The sequence below is a fragment of the Rhineura floridana genome, chromosome 3 (genome assembly GCF_030035675.1).
Source record: "Rhineura floridana isolate rRhiFlo1 chromosome 3, rRhiFlo1.hap2, whole genome shotgun sequence".
Taxonomy (NCBI): Eukaryota; Metazoa; Chordata; class Lepidosauria; order Squamata; family Rhineuridae; genus Rhineura; species Rhineura floridana.
Genome location: NC_084482.1, coordinates 144,581,419 through 144,604,010, shown reverse-complemented (window position 1 = coordinate 144,604,010; position 22,592 = coordinate 144,581,419). Strand labels below are relative to the sequence as shown.

Genomic DNA, 22,592 nt, shown 5'->3' with positions numbered 1-22,592 from the left:
TCTGTCCATCCTTCTGCCAGCCCACTCACATGCCTGCATAGAATTGCATCATGCATTCATCAGCATGCAGTTCCTAGTTGTCTTTGGCTGCCAGGCTAGTACTTAAATGCAAGGTTGAATCATGGGCACTTTTTTAATAAGAAAAACATTTCTAGTCTATATTAATGTATGGTATTCAGCTAAATAAGTGTGCAAGTGGAACGGTTTCCACTTGCACAATGGAACTTTTCCCCCTCTTTCCCCGCGTATGCCCTGCACCGTCCCCAAATCTGCTCTGGAGGATTAGGGAAAACCCCAAATCAGATTTAGGAGATACGTGAGGGAAGTGGGGGAAGGAGTTCCATTGCGCAAGTGGAAGTCATTCTGCTTGTACAATTATTTTATTAAATACCACCCATTTTAACCAGCCTTTCCAGAAAGGAATTTTGGCATGCAAGGGTATCCTACCCAGTGCTTTTAATTGTGGCAGATCCTAATGCCACAAAAGAAGTAGTATAATCCCCAATATCTTTGGAGAGGGAAAGAATCTTTTGTTTAAAAAAAACTGCAGTAGGCCACACTGGAGACCTAAACTAGACAAGACTCTACATGCATATCTTGGAGTTGTACATGTGTGCTTGATTTTGCTTTTACAGCTAATAGCAGTGTGGGGGTGGGAAATTCTTCAGGACTGTGGGGAGGGGAGGAGTTCAATGCTGTCATCCCATGTTGCAGTCCAGACAAAATCTCCCTCCAAGGTGCTGTTGGACTCAGAAAGGGAGCCTCCATTGGCTCTTTCAACGATATTCGCCCTTGAGATATAGCAGTTCTTACAGGTTCAGCATTTGAACAGAAATATACATAGTGGATAATTTGCTGGTCCTTGTCACTGCCTGAATGGGTTAAATGTAAAGGAGTCATTTCTCTGAAATGACAATAACTGCACTCTCCTCATGTGCAGAAATACTGTCACAAATGGTGAAATTGAAATGAGGTAGTTAAGCAGCACTTGTTAAGTAAGAGTTGTGGTTTCTCAAGAATCTTGCTGAGTCATAGGGATGGTGTGTTTTAACAGGCAGATTCGTTTCAGCTGTATAATACAATCCATTGTTAGAGCACTTTATTTCCTCAAGGTTACAGTTTCATTCTGTAATAAGTAGCACTAATGACAGCCTCCCTCTAGTTACTCATTTCGATCACTTGTAGGTGATTTTTTAAAAAAGTCGGGAATAAAATGTATTTCTGATTATTTTTGATGGTCTTGAAGAGCTCCTCAAATACTTCTGAGCATGCTTAGGCACACGTTATCAAGCTTCTTAACAGCTGCAGCAGCATACAGAAACAAATGAAGTTAATTCAGTGACCTGCTGTAGAAAAGCTTGAATTTTGCTCTGAAAAATCTGCTATATAGAGCTGAATAATATTTGACTGCAGCCCTGTTTCTCTTCGTGGCAAAAACTATGTGTGGTTATGAACAAATGCTGTTCTCTCAGGGCACATTTATGTTAGAGACCTAAAACCAATTTTACGGTGGAGTGCTTAAGCTACCAATAAGGTCACTCATGGGTTCTCAAGGAGTGTAGTTTTGCAAGGCTGCTGAGAATCTATTAGAGAGAGCTCTGTGCTTCTCAGCAGAACAGCCCTGCAGGGTCAGACCAAAGGCTTATTTACTCAAGCCCGCTAGATGCCTCTGGGAAGCCCACAAGCAGAACATGAAGACCTTTCCTACTGTTGTTCCCAGTATTTAGTGGCATGCTGCCTCTAAACCTGAAGGTAGCATGTAGCCACCGTGACTAGTAGCAGTTGATGGCCTTATTGTCCATGAATTTGTCTAGTCCTCTTTTAAAGCCATCTAGGCTAGTGGCTGCTATCATATCCCATGGCAGTGCTTTCTGTAGGTTAAAATGCTGTGTAAAGAAGTGCTTTCTCATAAGATCAACACTTCCGAGGATTCTTTGGGAGGAGAAGCCATGAAAGCTAAAGCAGATTTATGTTGATAGTGCAAGCATAACCTTAGAACAAAACATGGATAGCAGCCACCAGGGCTGTGGAGTCGGAGTCGTGGAGTCGGAGTCGGGAGCAATTTTGGGTGGAGTCGGAGTCGGTAGAAATGTACCGACTCCGACTCTGACTCCTTCATAAATGGTAAATGTATATTAACGAGCAATAACAAATTTAGTGTAGTAAAATGGTAGCACAAGGCATTTCATCACCACCACATGAATCCAGAGCTTGGAAATGTTACTTTTTTGAACTACAACTCCCACGAGCCCAATCCCTGGGCCTGATGGGAGTTGTAGTTTAAAAAAGTAACTTTTCCAAGCTCTGGATTCACGTGGTGGTGATGAAATGCCTTGTGCTACCATTTTACTATACTAAATTTGTTATTACTAGTTAATATACATTTGCCATTTATGAAGGAGTCGGAGTCAGACAGTAGAAAAATAGAGGAGTCGGAGTCAAAGGTCTGGCGTACCGACTCCACAGCCCTGGCAGCCACAATCCTTGTGAGACCTGTCAAACCAAAACTCTGAATGCCTGCATAAATCTTTTACATGTACCTCTGGGGATTACAGCCCCTATGTTTCCCATAAGAAACCTTGCATAGCTAGTTTAAAGCTTTTATGTGTGTGTGGGTAAGGTTGCTGTGATTATTTTGATACAGCTTTAAAATTCTGTTTTCAAAAATGAATTTTTCATTATTTTGGCTTTTTTAAAAATATGTTTTGCTGACTAGCTTTCCGAATGCATTTGCTGGATTGCTAGGAGAAACAGAACATAGATTTATGTTCATAAATTTTAGTATATGACCCATCCAGTGCTATAAATTGCTGAGGCGTTTTCCATGTAAACCAACACAAACCAAGTAGTTTAGATACTTTAGATACAAACCTCATTAGATGGATCTTTTCTCTCTGATTAAAGAAACAAATCAATATAAGCGACTCTTTTAAATTCAAGATTAGTGTTCTCTTTTGAGGAGCTCACTGTTGTGCTGCCAGAACAGAAATAACCCGAAACTTTTAAAAGTCTAGTTTCATATACCCAGAGAGAGCATGGGTTGGAAACATTATAGCATACCAAGCATTTGCCTTGTGGATGCTGCACTGAACTCCTAAATTGGAGGTGAGAAAATTGCAGCCCTCCAGAACTCAACCTCTCATCAGTGCCAGCCATTGTGGCCAGTGCTGAGAGAAACAGGTGTTGCAGTCCAAGAACATATGGAGGGCCACAGGTTCCCTATACATGACCTAACACCTAACTAAATGAGACAGCACCAGATCTGGGTGTTGAAATCCAAATCTTCCCTAGTCACCCAGAAAGCTGGAGTGATAGTAGTGTCTGGTTTTAAGAGCAAAAGGAGTGACATACTGTATCCTCCCTCTCCTATGGCTTTGCTACCCGCAATCTGTCACTTGAAGTCCTTTTTCTGATACCAGAAGTTTGGCCAACTAGGAAGCATGTTTCTGGGGCACAGTGGAGTGCAGAGATACAAGCCATGGAAGTATCCCATCCCCCCCACTCTCCTTTTGCTCTTAAGACCAGACCTATCTCCTGTTTAACGTGATAGGGGCAGATTGGTGTTTAAATACAAGATAAGCTGTTGTAACATCTAGCTTGGCTATGCAGTAAGGATGCAGTAAGAATGGTAAAAAGGAAGGGAAGCATTAAAAGAAAAGAAAATGCCTTGGATGACTGAAGCACGCTATATCCTTTGAAGAAGATCCAACAAAATCCATAGCATTGGTGATCAATGTAGGAAGGGTATCATTTAAAGCAGAAATGTTTCATTGATGCCACCTCTGTATTGTCCTTGAGAACCTTATTTGTGGACTTAATTGAAAAAGTATTTTCTCCTTCGTTTACTAAATATTTAATCCCCTCCTTTTGTTTTTCACTACACAGTTACCGTGTCTATTGTGTCCTTGGGGATGGAGAATTATCTGAAGGTTCTGTTTGGGAGGCCATGGCCTTTGCTGGGTTCTACAAGCTGGATAATTTGGTTGCTATTCTCGACATTAACCGATTGGGACAGAGTGACCCTGCACCTCTGCAGCATCACGTTGAAATCTACGAAAAACGTTGTGAAGCCTTTGGGTATGTATGTATGTGAGAGATATTTGATGTCCTGTAAACTTGGTGCTCTCTACTATTTTCAGTCTGTGAACTGAGTTTGGATGATCATTACATACAGAAGGCTGGATTTGGACTCTTTGTGGGCAGAGTTCTTCCTGCAGTGCTCTCCCACTGGAGCAAGATACGTAATTTTTGATGATCCCTCCCCCCATGCTCTCTTAAAAGCTGCTCCGGAGCTTCGGAGTACAGAGTGGGAGGTGGTGCTAGGGGCTACAGGAGGAAGGAGGATTTGGTGAAAAACGCCTTCCCCTATTCCTCCAGTGGGATCTTACATTTAATCACAGTTCCTTTCACAAACAGAAGGATCCAACCTTTGAGTTTGGATCCAACCTGGAGTCATATAATGGATAGAGTAAAATAAAGCCCAATATAGGTTGTTGATTAGTGTCCAGGAGCCAATTTGTTCTTCCATTTAAAGAGCACAAAATGGTATGTTTTTAATTGTCTAGCTGTTAATGGTTGTGTCTTCATTTCTAGTGTTTACATTGCTTTCAAAACATTTATTTCTGGCTGTGTTGAAATTTGTGACATTTGAGGTCATGAACTATTTTCTCAGTCATCAAACACACACTTAAAGGTCCCATTGAAATATCTGAAACTGTAGCTGATGTAGCTGTTACCTAAATTTCAGGAGCAATTTATTGTTATACAGCACTGAGAGAGATTTTTTGGCCCTAAACAAATATTTAATCCCTTGTTTTATTTTATAATTATTTTAATAAGATGGCTAAATGAGTTGAAGGTGCCCTATAGCCTTTGTGCTCATAAAGGGAATGGGGAAGTGTGGATTTTTTTTTTTTTTTTTTAACTAAGGAGAGCAAAACGCTTTGATTATGTAATGTTCTTTTATGCTCACAAATACTTAGAAGATAGTTATCTTTTCATCAATAGTACATTCTTGTTATCTACTGGTTCTTTTATTATTAATTGTTAGAAGGTTGGAATGAATATGCTAAAATTTGCCACTGATCAGCATGCCATAAGTCAGAGATAAGAAACAATGAGTTAAGGCTACAAGCCCTAGTGCAACATTTTCTTGTCTCTCATATGTAGCTGGTATCCAAAGAACGGTGTGCTCATTTCTCTGAGCCCAAGAGAGCGTGGTTGTAATTTTTTTTCAAACAGCAGCTCCCTAGGCTACATGGCAAGTTACTTTTGAAACTTGTATATATATATATTTAAATCTCATTGTGCATGCCAAGACCTTTGATTTAAAGTAACTCTTTGGATCCTAGCCACTTTGAACATCTCACAACACAAATGCCATAGAGTAGCTTATCAGTGTATGAATAATAGATAAATATATTGTGCCAGTATGGTTCTTACTCATACTTAGTTGGCAGGGAGCTCTTCTAGAAAGCTTTATTCCTCTAAATCCTTTCAAAAGTTTATCTCTTTGTTTTGCTTCCTAGCTGGCATGCTATTGTTGTTGATGGGCACAGTGTGGAGGAATTGTGCAAAGCCTTTGGCCAGGCCAAACACCAGCCAACTGCAATTATTGCCAAGACTTTTAAAGGCAAAGGAATAACAGGTGATGTCAAGCAGCAAAACTTTTCAGCTGAGTAGCAGCAACCACTGTGATCTACTTGTTTTTCTAGCCACTTTGTGTTAAAGGATAATAAGCAATTATATAGCACTTTCAGACCACTTTACACATATTATCGTGTGATCCTTACAAGAGTCAGGACAGACAAAAGGAAGTACTTCTTTACTCAGCGTATAGTTAAACTATGGAATTTGCTCCCACAAGATGCAGTAATGGCCACCAGCTTGGATGGCTTTAAAAGAAGATTAGACAAATTCATGGAGGACAGGGCTATCAATGGCTACTAGCCGTGATGGCTGTGCTCTGCCACCCTAGTCAGAGGCAGCATGTTTCTGAAAACCAGTTGCCGGAAGCCTCAGGAGGGGAGAGTGTTCTTGCACTCGGGTCCTGCTTGCGGGCTTCCCCCAGGCACCTGGTTGGCCACTGTGAGAACAGGATGCTGGACTAGATGGGCCACTGGCCTGATCCAGCAGGCTCTTCTTATGTTCTTATGAGTCGTGTATTAATATTAACCCCATATTGCTGAAAGGGGTCTGAGAGAGTGGTTTGCCTAAGGACACTTAGTGAGTTGAAAGCAGACGTGAGATTTGAAAGCAGGGCTTTCCTGACTTGTAGCTCAGTTTCTTTTAACCTCTGTGCTACACCAGCTCTCAGATAATATACATAAAGTCAGATATGATTAATGACCCAATCAGAAAATGCTTAAACCATCACTAAGTTCCCCCAAAAGACTTTAATGCAAACCGTTTCTTTGAAATTAGTTCCTCATTGAAATGCCTGTTACACACTTCTGCAATGTAGCTGACTATAATGGTAAGATGGTTGACACCTTATTACAGGAGTAGTTGATGTGGTGCCCTATAGGTGGTTTTGCACTACAATTCTCATTATCTCTGACTATTGGCCATGTTGGCTGGGACTGATGGGAGCTGGAGTCCTACAACACCTGGAGGGCATCTCATTGGCTATCTCTGCTTTATATGTTACACTATGGGCCATAGTGGGGAATACTAGATCAGAACTCAGGCCTTTAGGCTATTTAAAATATCTAATTTTATTTAGCAAAATTTATGTACCGCTTTAAAAATATCTAAGGTTTACATAAAATACTGTATTAGCATGCTCAGTACCTAAATAATAGTCTTCCTTAGAAATAATAATCTTTCTTCCTTGCAGTGTGAGCAAGAGTGGGAACAGGATATTAAGCAAAATATAGTTATGTGAGTCTATAGTTATGTGAGCATTACTCTGACTCTTGCAAAGGTCTTTGTACATGAATGCTTTCTGTACAATAAAATGTGCTACAAAAAGCATCAAGAATTATGCTCAGATTTTTTAAAGCTTAATGGAACAGGAGTTTAGGACTAATCCAGGGATGATGAAGGAGGGGAAATGAACGGGCTGGTATAAAGGAGTATGCCTTTGTATGCACTCTCATACACCACAAATTAAGCCATAAAGGAAAGTGAGGTGTGCAGTATTCAAATGATAGATTAATGTGCTGTTCCAAGAGAATAATGTTGAAGTTCTTTTTAAAAAATCAGTAGTTGTTAAATATGAATTAGATATTCACTAATTACCGAGAATATTCTATGCTAGCAGATATTTATATTAAATAAAGTTTGAATTAGCCATCAAAATATATCATGTTTCCCACTGACCCACGTTATGTAATCTGCCACTTTTTGGTAGATTGTAGGCAGGAAGAGTCTTCTGCTCAGCTCTCCAGGATGAATTGGGAGCTGTCACAAGTGGCAGGACACATCAAACATTTCATTATCCATGCAAGAGAGATCTTTGTGCTTGTCCTTTCTTCCTGGAATTTTGTGCCCATTAAAAATTAAATAAGGCACAGGCATACCTGCGGAATCTGGATATGCAACAGGGATGTGAATTCCTTTCTGTTCAGGTACAGGACCAGCTGAAATCACAATGAATCATGAATCTCTTTGCACTAGGCAACAGGGGATTTGTACCACTATGCATTTACCACATATTTCTCCCCCTCCCCATTATGTTACATTTTTAATCTTGTGCATCCATCTGCTGGCTAAAGTCTTTTCAAAAATAGCTAAATAAACTTAGGATATTTGTCATTTTTCAGGAACAAATGCTGCCATTCTGTGAGACTTCTGTATGGCGAAAAGAATCCAGTATTTAGCTCCTGTTACTGTGAGAGCTCAGTCTGTCTGATGCTCTTTCCTGAAGCAAAGAGACGTTTCGTGCTTGCACAGAGTGCCTGCTTATTCAGGTCCTTAATTATAGAATACCTAGCATGTCGTTATTGCAGTCAAAGTTATTGATTTGCTGACTTGATTTTATTCATTGATTTGGACGCATAGCCCACCCTGTTCCAAGGGTTCAGGACTGGTAGCAGCATTGCCAAAATAAAATAAGATACATGTTGTAGAGCCTCAGAGTCTAAAGAGGACTGAGAGGCCAAGAAAGGAGAACAACAATATACATATATACATACATCTATGCTGTGCACTCATCTTTATCCATTCAGTTACATGGTCAAGTTATACTGAGATTCTAGTGGGCAAGCACAAGAGGAGATCGCTCGAGAAATGAGGTGGTGAGAAAAGGAGGGGAGGAATTACAAGGACATTAATTGATTGACATTAATCATCGATTGATAGCTCCTCGGAGGAGCTCAGGGCATTTGACATGGCTCTCCCTCTCCTGCTTCCCAGTTTTAAACTCATAGCAATCCTGTGAAGTAGGTCAGGCCAAATGACAGGCCCAAGATCATCCAATGAGCTTTATAGCTGAATGGGGATTTTAATTAGATCTTCCCAAGCTTAGTTTGACACTCTTACCATTGGCTCAGTTTCTTTGAATAATGGTGTTGGGAGTGCAATGAGAAAGGAGAAGGAATTGGGTTGTAGGAAGATAAGGGAAGAGTATATCGGGAGAGTTTCTCCAGCTGCAAAAAAGAGAGAGAGAGAGATAAGAAAAAAGCGTGGCAATTACAGTGTTGAGGCATGCATTGCTAGCTCAAACCTCCTGCACTGTATTTGCAAATAGGCCCAAGTGAGATAATAGTGTTATTAACTTAGAAGTTGCTGATTTTAACAATTTTACAAAGTGGATTGTTTTAACCTCTTCCCTTTTTAAATTATGTGTATGATAATCCACAGGTGTTGAGGATAAGGAAAACTGGCATGGCAAGCCTCTTCCCAAAAACATGGCTGAACAAGTCATTCAGGAGATTGGTGACAAAATCCAGAACAAGAAAAAGCTTTCTCCAGCCCTGCCACTAGAAGATGTACCATCTGTTAATATCAGAAATGTCAAGATGCTTTCTCCACCAAACTACAAGTTAGGAGAGAAGGTATGATGGTGTTTCCTTACACTAGTTCAGGATCATATTGGTGACAGAGAGGTTATTTTTGCTCACCATTCTGCAGACTGCATATTTTAAGAAGTTAGGAATAAACAATTTTCTCCCTAGAATTCTGTAAAATATTCTGGATGACATTCAGAAGCTTACCCTATGGAGTTCTAACTGTACTTAATTCTTCTTAGTGGCAGTATGCCTATTCAAAATGCCATACCTTTTGGGAGATCAGAATATATTCTTCTGAAATATTGAAGTTGGGCCAAACTTGATCTTGTACGTGTGAGTCTCAAAGCAAATGTTTCTCTTTGGAATCAGCATCTGGCCTGTTTGAAAGGCTGGGCCAGAATTCTAGAGAGGCACTTCCAAGGTAACAGCTAAAAATTGGACTTGTGGATCTTGAACATGGTGAGATTTACAGCTCCCTACTTCAGATATTATTTAAAGACTTCAGATATTATTTAAGTGCATGTTGCTCTTGGACATCCAAATAATTCCTGAAGATCAGGACAGAAATGTGGGGAGGACTCCTGACAAAATGCTGGATGCTGTGCCAAGAGCATGTTTTTATAGGTTGTTTTAAGTGGCAGTACATGTGTGTGTGAAGACTGGGGCATGTACTGATAACACATGGATTCTAGGTTGTCATTTCTAGACCTAGATAGACTTCTCATTCCTTTAATGAACTAGGGAGACAGTTGGCCAGTCCAGCTTCTCTAACCCTGGTGGTAAAGTAACATGGTTCCCCATTCATCTCCTTCACCTGCTGCAATCCAGGGCAAGTTATAGCTGTCAGGTGGCTGAACTGATGCAGCACATGGGAGGAAAAAGCAAGACCTACCAATCTTCTCCCTAAATTTGAAGAGCATGAAAACCTCATCTGAGCCTGAAGATGAAAACCTTATTAAAACTTTTGGAATGTGGCAAAGCAAACAGTGTTACACCTGAACAAGACAGAAGGAGAAACTCACACAAGGATGGTATTGGGTTTCCACTTAAGCAATGGTTTTGTTCCTATTAGTAACTTTTAGTTAGTAAAGGATAGCAATGAATTTGGTGTGCCTATATGAAGATGATCTGATGCAGAATTTCCCCTGTGGCCTGCTCTGTATCTTCCTGCTTCCACTGTGATGTGCTTGATGACTAGGGGTCATCCTTGTACTAGCGCAACTTCAGAAAGCGTGAAGTTAAATAGGATTGAAAGAACATTTTATAGATTGTTCAGTAGTATATATGTTCAGGATCAGAATGGTAAATATTTGAAATGTTGGCTAGAAGTATTAAATTGGTTGTAAGAATAAAGGATCAATGTGCCTTTATGCTATAACATACAAACAAGGATTTAGAGATTCTTTGAATCTCTTCTATGTGATATTGGCCATTTGGATTTTTTGTCTAAGGCTCACTTTTTAAGGTTTTTATTTCTAAGATTTACAGTGAAGAGTTTGATAGAATAATTGAACACAATGTCCTTTTCCTCGTCACAGTTTGCTACCCGCAAAGCTTATGGCCTGGCTCTTGCAAAACTGGGCCATGCCTGTGACTGTGTGGTTGCTTTGGATGGGGATACAAAAAATTCTACTTTCTCCGAGCTGTTCAAAAAAGAACACCCTGGCCGTTTCATTGAGTGCTATATCGCTGAACAAAACATGGTAAGTTCTTGAGTGGCATATAGTGTTTTGAACTTCAAAACAAGTAGCCCTTTCAGATAAATTCTGGCCTCCACGATTAAAGTGTTGTCATTCTACATTATATATAATGGGTTGTGTCCAACCAAGTTAGAGTAGACCCATTGAAATGAATGGACTTACATTAGTTAAGTGGGTCTACCCTCTGATTAAGTTAGAATAAACTTAAATGTGCTTAGATTTGTTAGGTGCGGTGCAACAAGCAATGGTTAGGTTGATTCAAAGTCACCTTTCATTGTGCCATCAGCCCCCCAGTCCTGTTAACCACACCTTCCCTTACCCTCCCACCTGTTTTACAGCATGATACTTCTCTCCCTTTGTCCAGTTCACAGTTGCTAGAAATTCTCTACTTCAAAGCTCTGTGGGCCAGGCTGCTGCCACCAAGCCATTCTGATTTTATGAGCCGAAGCATGGGTCTTGCACCCTTAGCAGACATATGCACAAGGCCAGCTTCCCCCCCCCTTAAAATAACTTGTAGTCTTTCATTGGAACTGCTTATAAGCTGTGAATTATCAATGCCTGGTAGTTATTAAAAAGAAATGAATTTGATGAGAGGATTGCCAAGTGTTTGGTGTGCTGAGAAGTAGCTTTTTAGGAGAAGTATGCTGATTTCTTGGGCTGCTAGTGCTGCACAAGGGTATGTTAGGATCACTTGCTAGGAACAGCTACGGTTAGCGTCAGAGTTCCTTAATGTGTGGATTCTTCTTGAGTAGACCCCTCTATATACCCAGAGATTACAGGGAAAAATAATGTGGCTAAACACCAGCCAGCAGATTGGTGAATTGTTCAAAACCACAGCTCACATTCAGCAAGATGGCTCCAGTGAAGCTGTTAATTACATTAATGTAGCTATTAATTCCTTTCTCGTTCCCCTATGCACTCCAGCTCTATTATTCAAAAGCTGAGGCAGTGTGGTGTAGCAATTAGAGTGTCAGACCAAGAGCATGAAGATCCAGGTTCAGATCCCTGGGTTTGAACAGCTATGAAGCTGATCTTGAGCGACTTACTCTCTCCCAGCCTAACCTAACTCACTGGGTTGTTGTGAGGATAAAATAGGGGGAGGAGAAGAACTATGTATACTGCCCTGAACTCCTCCCTGGGAGATGAGGCAGGAAATAAATGTAGCAGTAATTGACTTAAAATACTTATATACCTCAGAATATAACATACACACTGTGCTGCAATGAATTCATTGGCTTCCCCCTCCCCTTCATCACAGGTGAGTGTCGCAGTTGGTTGTGCCACCCGCGATAGAAACATTGTCTTTGCCAGTACCTTTGCCACCTTTTACACCAGGGCGTATGATCAGATCCGCATGGCAGCCATTTCCGAGAGCAACATCAATCTCTGTGGATCTCACTGTGGTGTATCCATTGGTAAGCATCTTTAAATTTATTCAGCCTGTTGTCTGCGGCATAAGGCTGCAATCCAATGCACTCTTACCAGGGAGTAAGTCCCATTGAACTCAATAGAGCTTTCTTTTGAATAGACATGTATTGGATTGCAGCTTTAGTCTCCTAGATGCAAACACATAGACAGTTCATAAAACTAAGGTATATGATTCATGTTTGCATCTGTATGAATTTCTGGTTTTCATCTAGCCATTATCAATGCTAAGTGAATGTGTTTATGTGGGAACTCTCCTGCACCCCAAAAGAAATTCCACATGCTTTCCCTATCCTTTTAGAGTGCAAAGACTTCCTTCTAGAAAGAAAAGGCCATGTTTCATGCAATCTGTCCATATAATGATTAGTCTTTATTGCAATTCAAATATGTAGTAAGCTGAGGCAGCCTAGCTATCTGCAGGGAAGACTGTAAGCCAGGGTGCACCCACAAAGTGGTACTAAGTCTACTGAGAGTGGTCCATTTGCATTTTCCAAAGGTGACTTCTGCTAGAGAGAAGCCTTTGTGATTGTATCTGCTGCCACATACGATCTTGGCTTTGGGCATTTTCCCGTTACGGAGATTATCTAGGCTTGTGGAGGAAAGCTGGTGTGTAGTCCTGTATGAAGTGTGGCTCTGTAGTTAGAAGTATGTCTTACCATGAAGCCCCTGTCTGCAAATTGACTGCCCGTCTATTTACCATCAGGTTGGGGGAGGCAGAGACTCTTGTGTGACATAAAGGTATGAATGCCATTCTGTAGGTTTCCTTGAGGCTGTCATCATTGCCTCTGAGCAAGCATCCAAAAGGTGGCACTATAGAGACCCCCACATGGTAATAATTCTTCTTTCTCCCAAACGTCTACCAACTAGTCCTTTGGATCTATAAGCAGGAGACTCTTAGGCAGTAACTTGGTCCTATCCTGTGCTTAATTCTTGAGCTCCTCGGAACTGGGACTGGGCCAATGCAAAGTCAGATTGCATATTTAGCTTTCCTTTCTCCCTTCTACCTTAAAGGTGCTTACAGCTACATGCACAGCCTGCTGCAGCAGCAACAGCACGCTGATTGCTGTTGCAGCTTCCCTTGAGATCCCAGGGCTGCATAAGTATCAAATTCTGGTTTTTGGAAATGAGGCTTGTAAAACTGGTGGTGTGCTGCTTCTTTGACTAAAATGTACTTTTCAAAACACAAGATTGTAAATCTGCCTACAGTAGGCAATCCATGTATACATTTGGAGACAGATGGAATTTTAAATGTAACTTTTTTGGGTATAGCCAGAGTGTCCTGCATGTTAACACAATGGTAAAGTTCCAACATCTGCTAGAAATGGCTGTGTATTCTCATTTAGTTCCAAATGACCATTTCACTTTACCATTGTGTTAATGTTCAGGACACTCTGGCTATACCAAACAAAATTAAAACAGTAAAGCAAGCTTTTTATCAAGTCTTTATTCTGTTATTACTATATAGATAATGGCTTGCTTGCAAATAACACTATGTGAAACTACGGCTTAGCAAGAATATGGGAGCATGTGAGTACCCAGAGTGAAAATTATGGCCACTTTGTTCCTCCCCCAGTTCTGCTGTTAGGAGATAAACCTTGGTTACAGCTCATGATTTGTTTGGGGGAGACAAACCACAAGCCCGTGTTCTCATGTAACACTAAACCAAACCACTGCTTAGCTCTTGTTAGTGCAGCAAGACCAGGGGAGGGATGAAATGGCTGTGATTTCCACTGTGTGTATCCTAACTCTTGCTAAATCATCGTTTTGCTTAAGGTTATGTGCAAATTAGGCCATTGTGAATAGTGTTCTGTGTGTCAGATGTTGGCATAAATCAACTTTGGCCCTAGTTGTCACATCTTTGGGGGCAATACTGATCCTCCATAGTTTATTGATTAAGCATGTCATACAGTAATGATTTCATACTTAAAATTAGTAAAAATTGCAAGCAGTTTAGTGTAAAAGTCCTCTAAAATAGGGGGTTACATCTGACCTCTGTGAAGCTCAGTGGAAGGCTCCTTATTGACTTAAGTGCTGCACACAAAGTTTGCACTGGAAATGTAGACAGTTGAAGCTTGAATGGCAAATAATTTCCAGTTGCTTCTACTATAGAATGAAGGACTGCTGGGTTCTTTGTTTAAATGCAGGTGCCTGCATGTTTCAGTGCCCACAATTTATCACTGTTTACAGAATGATGCATGCACATTTGGTTATTGCACATGCTCAGATTTTATTTCAGTAGAACTCTTGTAGTCATCAGGGTAAAGTCTTAAAGGAGACCATCACCTGCTTCTGAAGTGTGTGGTTGACTGTAAGAAGCACCAGGTTCATTCCTTGCCATTTTGAGGAATGGGATCTCAAGTTCCAAGGCTGAGAGAAATGTGCCTACCTACCCTACCCCCTCCAGTTTTTAAAACTTAGAGATGCACAACCCGCTCGGCTTTTCTGTCTTTGGCTAAATAGGCTATTGGCCTGATTTGATACAAGGCAGCCCTATATAGCTTTGACACTTTTAGGGAAGTGGCTACCTTCCATTCATTGTATGACTTCTGTAGAACTCAGTACGTCTTGTGTGGCACTTGTATTGAAAGAGGAAGCAGACACTTCCTTTTTTTAAAAAAAGAAAACAATCAAACAGTATTTTTGAACTCCCTCTGGCTCCTTTTTGAAGCAGGCAATGTTACAACTCAGTTCAACCAAGTGGAAGCTGGTAAAAATACACCCATTTCTTCTAACTGGCTTCTTCCAAATTCTTCACTCCTTTCCACCAACAGCACACAAGTCCATCCACTACTCTGGAGGGATCTGAACCGTGCCCATCTACTACAACACCCCCCTAACATATATCTAATTATAATGCAACTCTGGGTGGGTTTCAATTGTAAGCCACTGAGAGTCATTTTGGCTGAAAAATAGGCTACAAATATAATAACCATGTCACCATGAGCTTAATGTGGCTCCTGCCAGGACGGGGCCTTCTGATGGTATCCTGAATTCTGTGTCTGCACAGGAATTAGGGCCTACGCTCTGTCATCTTGTGCATTTCTTTGCCTGTTGGCTACACTGTGTGAAATGATGCTTTTAATTTATTTTATCCTGTATTCATGTGCATATTCCTATATCCTTTTTCTTCTCCTTTTGCCTCTGTGATTGTGGTTTTAGTTGTTGCTTTCTTGTTTTAGTTACTGCTTATGGCTGCATTTTTCCTTGATTTTTCTTTGTAACCCTAGTTTTTTCTTTCTTTTTAGTTTCCTTCTATCTTCTTTCTTTGCTATTAGAGGGTTCCAAGTTTAAGCAGAAGATGGTAGGTAGTCTTACATGTTCCGTGAGTGCTTTTTATTTATTTTGGATGCTTTTTGCTTTAAGAAGTATAAAGGTGAGGCTTTGGTTCTATTTTTGATGCTGATATTTGTCTTCTCCACCCCAACCTTCTTTTTCTAGGTGAAGATGGACCCTCACAGATGGGACTGGAAGATCTGTGCATGTTCCGTGCCATTCCCAATTCAACCGTATTTTACCCTAGTGATGCTGTAGCCGCTGAAAAGGCAGTAGAATTAGCTGCAAATACAAAGGTCTGCAACTCTTCTGCAGTGTGCATACTTTAAAGGTTTAGAGCAGGGGTGGTGAACCTCTGCCCTGCCAGACCTCCCCATTTGGCCTGCCAGGCTGTTTCAGGCAAGCCATGCCCACCTGCCCTACATCTGATGGCATATACGGACATCAGGTGTTGGGCAGGTAAAATTGGGACCTGGCCTTTGCCCAGTGCTTCCCAAGCACCCGACTAGCAGCTGGTTGCCAGGCATTTGGGAGATGGGTGTAAATCACATTGTGACATCAGATGATTGACAGGTGACTTGTCCTGCCCACCTCTCAAAGTTTGTGTGGGGGTGAGGAGATAAGGATCCACCCTGCTGGGCTGAAAAGGTTCCCCATCCCTGGTTTAGAGTGATTCTCTCAAAATGGTGTGCAGAGATTTGTTATTGTGATCTTTATGTGTTGAAAAGAATACTGAACCTGTAGTCAGAATGATGGAAGTGCTGAACATCTTCTAGAAGGAAGATCAGGATCTATTGGTAGATCTCTGGGTGACTTGCCGTGGAGTTTTCTGACTCCCAGCTGTTTTAACATTAGCAACAACATAAAGGAGACTGCTTGAATGTAAAGAGCTTATGAAAACCAGGAATGGATTTGTGTGCTTGGCAGCTGCTGAGAGACACCTTATTCACTAATTCTAAGTGGAAGTCTTTTGCATCTGGCTCGCATTGGTGGATCTTGGCGTTCAAGTAAAACACAAATTAGATCCCACAAACTTGAAGTCTGCATTCTTTTGCGGAGGGGAATACAGCCAATTTGGATGTCAGTTACTGTGAATATGTCAAAGTTTCTTTCTACTTTTCTTACATTTATACCCAACTTTTCTTCTGCCATGGAACCCAAGGTGGAATCCCTGTGATTTCCTGGTGGTCACCCATCCAGACCTAGACCTGCTTAGCTTCATCTAGGCAGTAGTATTATGTGCCTTCAAACCATACCCTGGGAATGCCTTTACCTCAGTCTTCTGGAAGACATAAACCCTATTCATACCTTGAATCCACATACATTTAACACATGGGGCAGGGGGGAGAAGCACAGGAGCAGGGCTGCTGGTCTCACTTCCCAATCTCTGCACATGCTCTGAATGGAGCATACACACATATCTGTGTCCTGCGTTTTTGGAAGCAGACACTTCCCTCCTCTCAGCGCATCACAATTTTGCAGGGGTAACTAAAAGCAAATGGAAATGGGAACTTATTATTAAATGTAATTCAACAAAACTGTGACATAGTAATTATTTGCTTGGCATGTACATGAGACTACACAATTTCAGAATGTGGCTGTAGGATTATATCAGGGGTGGAGAATCTTCAGCCCATGGGCCAAACTTGGTCTGTGAAGGGTTCACACTTAGCCTGTGAGGCTGTTTTCCCCACATCACGCCCACCTGCCCCACACCTGATGCTTTATTGGTGAGACAGTGCTTTTTCTCACCAATACACAGTTGAAAGCACACTTTAAGGCTCCTGATTGTGCATTAGCAGCTGCAGGTAGAGCTATAACCTCAGGCATTTTAAAGCACCTTGCAGGGCTCTTTGCAAGTCCTGACTTCAGATCTTAAAAGTGTCATTGTGATACTGGCTAGTGGCTGTATCCACCTGTCAAATTTGCCCCATGAGGCTACGATTAGATAAGGATGGCCCACGGAGCCAAAAACATTCCCTGTTCCTGGATTCAAATTGTAAAAAATATATTTTTAAAAAATGTTGAAGAGTAAGCTGGAACCCTTTTCACTGATCCCCTGAGCTGTCCCTATCCAGAGACTATTTAAGTGGGAGAGCATATATACGTGAAATGCATTCTAAAGCATTCTACTAGCATTGTAAAGTGGTGTAATACCCAGAAGACTAGGCTATATAGTTTTCCTGAATGGATCCAAGAAAATGTCCAGTTACAATTGAGAAAAAGTCAGTCTTCTTACAAGACGTAATTTGTGTCTTTCAATTTTTCAACTGATTTTTTTTTAAAAAAATTGAAGTTTAATTTCATGGGCCACAGTGGGAGCTACAATCCATGCTGTCTTCATTTTGAAAACAGGGCATATGTTTCATACGAACCAGTCGTCCAGAAAACACTGTGATTTATGGCAGCAATGAAGACTTCCATGTTGGGCAAGCCAAGGTAAGCTCCATCTCAAAATAATAATAATAATAATATTTAATTTGTTTGTCGCCTATCTGGCAATTAGCCACTCTGGGCGACGGTACATTAAAATGAGATAAAATACAAAAATTTCAAATGCAATCACATAATAACAATAAATAAAATATTGGACAGTCATCGATACATATAAAAACAGTTATATTAGCAGCATACGACAGATGACAAAATCATGGAGATTTACCCGTCCCAAGGACCTCATAGGCCTGTTGGAATAGCCACGTCTTCAGGGCCTTGTGGAATACGTCTAGGGAAGGGGCATGTCGGAGATCACATGGGAGGGAGTTCCAGAGAGTGGGGGCCACCACAGAAAAGGCTCTCTCCCTAGTACCCACCAACCTAACTGTTTTGGTTGGCGGGATTGAGAGAAGGCCTTGTGTGGCTGATCTAGTTGGGCAGCATAGTTGGTGGCGAAGGAGGCGCTCTTTCAGGTAAGCAGGGCCGAAACCGTTTAGGGTTTTAAAGGTTAATACCAACACCTTGTTGCTAAAATACTTGAACTATGAGAAAGTAATAATTAAATACTACCGTTTTTACTAGGTTTCACCAGTAAATCTACAACTATCTCTAAATTGTATTTTTAATTTTCTTATCAGGTGGTATTCAAGAGCAAGGATGACCAGGTGACAGTTATTGGAGCAGGAGTGACTCTGCATGAGGCACTGGCTGCAGCTGAGCAGCTGAAGAAAGGTGATTATACTGTTCTGAAAAATGTATGCTAGACATCTTGTAGGGAAGAACAGTAGGGCTGTAAGGGGGGAAAGCAAGGAATTTCATGGAAGCATAACCAAAATACTAGACCCTTTCTTGGAGCCTGGGCAATATGAGTTCAAATTCCACTTCATCTCTAACAACCTATCCCTGGTGCAACCGTAACACTTCTAAATCTGACTCAAAGACTGGGAACGTGATATGGATTTGCATGAGCCTTCTTCCTCTCTTGCTCATGAATTTTCCCTTCGGTTCCATGCTTTGCTTTAACAGTGGTGTATCATTATGTCTTTAACTTCACTATTAAGATTTGCTAGCTTTAACTAGATTCCCTTTTAACTGGGTTTGGTAAACTCAATATAAACTCTGATTAGGGGTAATAATTAGCCTCTGTTCAGTCTTGCAACACTATGCATGTGCAATATAAACAGTGGATGAAAGGGAAGAACAGAAATTAATAGTAAATGAGCATGCAGTATATTCCTTATCTGATAAGGAATACTGCATCTTCACCAGGCCTTACTAGATAGTCCTGGTTGAGTAAATCTGAGCTTCACTACTCTTCTGTATAAGGAAAATAATGATGATTTGTTTCACAGTGGATGGAATGTCACCTATCCTGAAACATAGGAATAGGATGCCGCCCTGGGCTGCTGCTGGGACGAAGGGCGGGATATAAATCAAATAATAAATAAATAATAAATACTTTCAGTTACAGATTACTTATCTGGCAGTAGTTCATTCTCATCATAACTAATTTTTCTCCTTGAAACATGTGTGTTGACTGCGCATTATATTGAAAGACTGTCTTACACAGTTATATACCCAGTTGATCACTGCACTGTGCAGGTGAGGGCCTCCTGCAGATACCATCTTATCAGGAGGTCCATTCCGCACAACATAGGAAACAGACCTTTAGTGTAGCGGCACCTACGCTTTGGAATTCCACTCCTTAAATAGCAGACAGGCGCCATCTTTTTGGCACCTACTGCACACCTTCCTCTTTCAACAAGCCTTTTAAGAAGAAACTTTATCACAGTCGGTGTCTGTGTTGGAATTGCTTTAAAGCTTTTTTCTTAAAAAGATTTTTTAAGCTTTTTTAAAAAAATGTTGTTAAAGATGTTTTGTTTTCATATATTTTTAACGATGTTTGTTTTCATATATTTTAAAGTCTGATTTTATTATGTTTTAGAGTGTTTTTAGTGCTTTTGCTTGCCGCCCTGGGCTCCTACTGGGAGGAAGGGCGGGATATAAATCTCGTAAGTAAGCAAATAATAAATAAATAAATAATTTTTTTTAAAAAGGTTTAGCACTCTGGTAGCAGCAAGTGCCAGGCCATGTCTGAGTCTAGGTGTATTGACATTCTCCAACATAAACACAAAACAACCTTTGGTGGAATAAAGCAATCTCACCATTCAAAAGCCCACAAGACAATACCCTAATTAGAAGAACAGATCACAAAATACATTACTAAGAAAATGATGCAATTATTGTATTGGATAAATTAACAGGCAGCTCTGCTTTAAGAAGACTGAAGCTTAAGACTTGTGATAACTGGTTCTTTAGATATTCTGTAAGCAAGCTTCTTAGGGTCTAATTCTTCACTGGATCTGGAAGTTTCATTTTTCACATATGCCCTTCAGTTATTATAGCCAATCAGAGGTGAGAGAGAATGATTTCTGATGGGGGAACTGATGGCATAAAATTTGCATAACCTCTCACTATTCTAAGAATGCTTAAAACAGATAAGGTAGATGGGATCCAGTAGAACATTAGTGTGATATCTGGTCCCATGGGGTTGTCAAAGACTTTTGTAAATTAGGCCACATTTGCAATGCCTGTTTATGCTCCGATTATGATATTTGGTACTGATATCCCCTCAACAGGCATACAAACCCAGCAACCATTGTGCATACTGAGTCTAGGTTGTCCAACCCAGAGCCACAACATAGTATATAAAGCTAGTTTATATCTGTCCCAGACAAAATACTTAACAGTGATGTGTCTTTATGTCTGATCTAAGGAATATTGGTAATAAAGTTCAGGGAAAGGAAATGAGGACTTGAATGTGGAAATATGTCGCTGAAATTGTTGTTGCTTGATAACTGAACATTTCATGACAAGCAGTTGAATGTGTGAACTGACTCCAGGAAGAAGTCTTGCACTTAAAGTGACTGCAGCTCATTCACACATGAAAGACTCGGTTGATGTGGCAGTAATCAAGTGACAAGCTTGCATGTGTAAGCCAGTGCTTTACAAAGCCACTGCAGCTCACCTCATTCCTGACCGTTGACCATACTAGCTGGGGCTGATGGGAGTTGGAGTCTATCAACATCTGCAGGGCCACAAGCTTCCTGTCCCTCTCAAGAGATTCAAGGGATATTCCGGTTCCTTCCTGGTGAGCTGGAATAGGCATTGCAGATGATGTATAAGATTAGCACTTGTCCCAATATTTTGTGTGTCAATATAACAGAATACTTTGCTTTGTGATAGTGATTATCCCAGTAAAGTAAAAGTCCTTGGAAGTGGGTCATGAGTACATTCATTCTAGGGAATGAGAAAACAAGGGCTTACACATAGTTAATAGTAAGCTTGTTTTTAATCATTCTTAGAACCAGATATTCAGTGGTTTCCAAAAGCCTTGTTGGGATGCTTTAATGTGTCTGAAATGTTAAACCAGTGTGTATTTGGGAATTAGCTAGTTTTCCTGTCTTGTGTTCTGTTGAGTCACATGCTCTGCTGCATAATCATGCTTCTGTTCCTCTTCTCCAGAAAAAATTTCCATCAGAGTGATTGACCCATTCACTATAAAACCTCTGGATAAGAAAACTATACTTGAAAATGCAAGAGCAACCAAAGGCAGAATTATCACGGTGGAAGATCATTACTATGAAGGTAGGCGAGTAAAGTTGATAACAAAGCAAAGTGTATTCAGTACACATCTCTGCTATATGTGTCCATTTTCTATTTTAAAATTCCTCTTCTGCTTTTTTTGTGCAGTTTTGTAAATTTTTTAGCTATATTTTTATTATATATTGTGCATCACCTTGGGCCATATATGTAGAAGGCAGTTGATTAATGACAATGATAATGATAAAATAATCATGATGATAATAGTAAATACATGGGCACTGATTATTTTCCAGGTTCCTGTTTTTCATCTTCACCCATACACGGTACAGTACCCATAGATATGAAGAAGGGATTTCTGTCATGACTATCCTAGTTTGAGCTTGACCCTAGCTTTTTGGGGTGTGCTCCTGCAAAGTTAAGCACTGCTGTGTTGCAGTTGTGTTTCCCACTGTGGTGGTGGAGCTGTCCATTGATAATAAGGTTCTAAATTTTAAATTAGTGGTGAGTTATCCCCACCTGTCACTCAGGAGACTAGGGTTCAATTTCCAGATGGGGAGCCTGAATTGGCATGTTATGCATGGGCCCTGATTAGATCCACTAATTTAGAACCTTATTACCACCCATCAACAATCCTTTTTTTTTTTTTAAAGGAAGCAAAATTTTCAAAGCAAATTCATAATATGGTCTAAGATAGAGATGGGGCGCCTGTGGCTCTTCAGATATTACTGGACTGCAACTCCCATCATTTCTGACCATTGGTCATGCTGGTTGGGGCTAAAGGTAGTTGTAGTCCAGCAACATCTGAAGGGCTACATATCTAAGACATTGTTCCCTCTAGTTCAGATGTTTAAGGTATGAGTGCCGTTGCCTAAGTAGCCGAAATGGCACCATCCACACATAACAGGGAGGTATTGGCAGGCTTGGGGGAACCCCAGTGTTACCAGAAACACATAAATCTTTACCAAAAAAATATCCCTAAGGAACTTCCCCCCAAACCCAATGAGGAATATAAACACATTCAGTGTCCACAGAATGCTGATGGCCTGCTGTGGAAGGGGCAGGAAAGGAAAATAGATGGGAGGAAGAATGGAATGAAGTATTGTGAATGAAAGCATCACTTTTTATTTTATGTCCGCTGTTCCTTCATGGTCACCTTCTGTACCTAAATGTCCTGTGTAGATTTTTGGACATCATCTGT

The 22,592-nt window shown here is 40.7% G+C and overlaps 1 protein-coding gene across 1 annotated transcript in view; it reads left to right on the top strand.

Annotated features, from left to right (window-relative positions):
- The window catches only part of TKT (transketolase), a 39,652-nt gene that overhangs the window by 16,527 nt on the left and 533 nt on the right, over positions 1–22,592 (top strand). Inside the window, exons 5-13 of the mRNA XM_061618209.1 lie at positions 3,886–4,077; positions 5,529–5,647; positions 8,806–8,999; positions 10,493–10,657; positions 11,913–12,069; positions 15,518–15,648; positions 17,708–17,791; positions 18,427–18,520; positions 21,314–21,436. Of these exons, the coding sequence (XP_061474193.1) occupies positions 3,886–4,077; positions 5,529–5,647; positions 8,806–8,999; positions 10,493–10,657; positions 11,913–12,069; positions 15,518–15,648; positions 17,708–17,791; positions 18,427–18,520; positions 21,314–21,436 (1,259 nt within the window). The remainder of the gene's footprint in view (positions 1–3,885; positions 4,078–5,528; positions 5,648–8,805; positions 9,000–10,492; positions 10,658–11,912; positions 12,070–15,517; positions 15,649–17,707; positions 17,792–18,426; positions 18,521–21,313; positions 21,437–22,592) is intronic.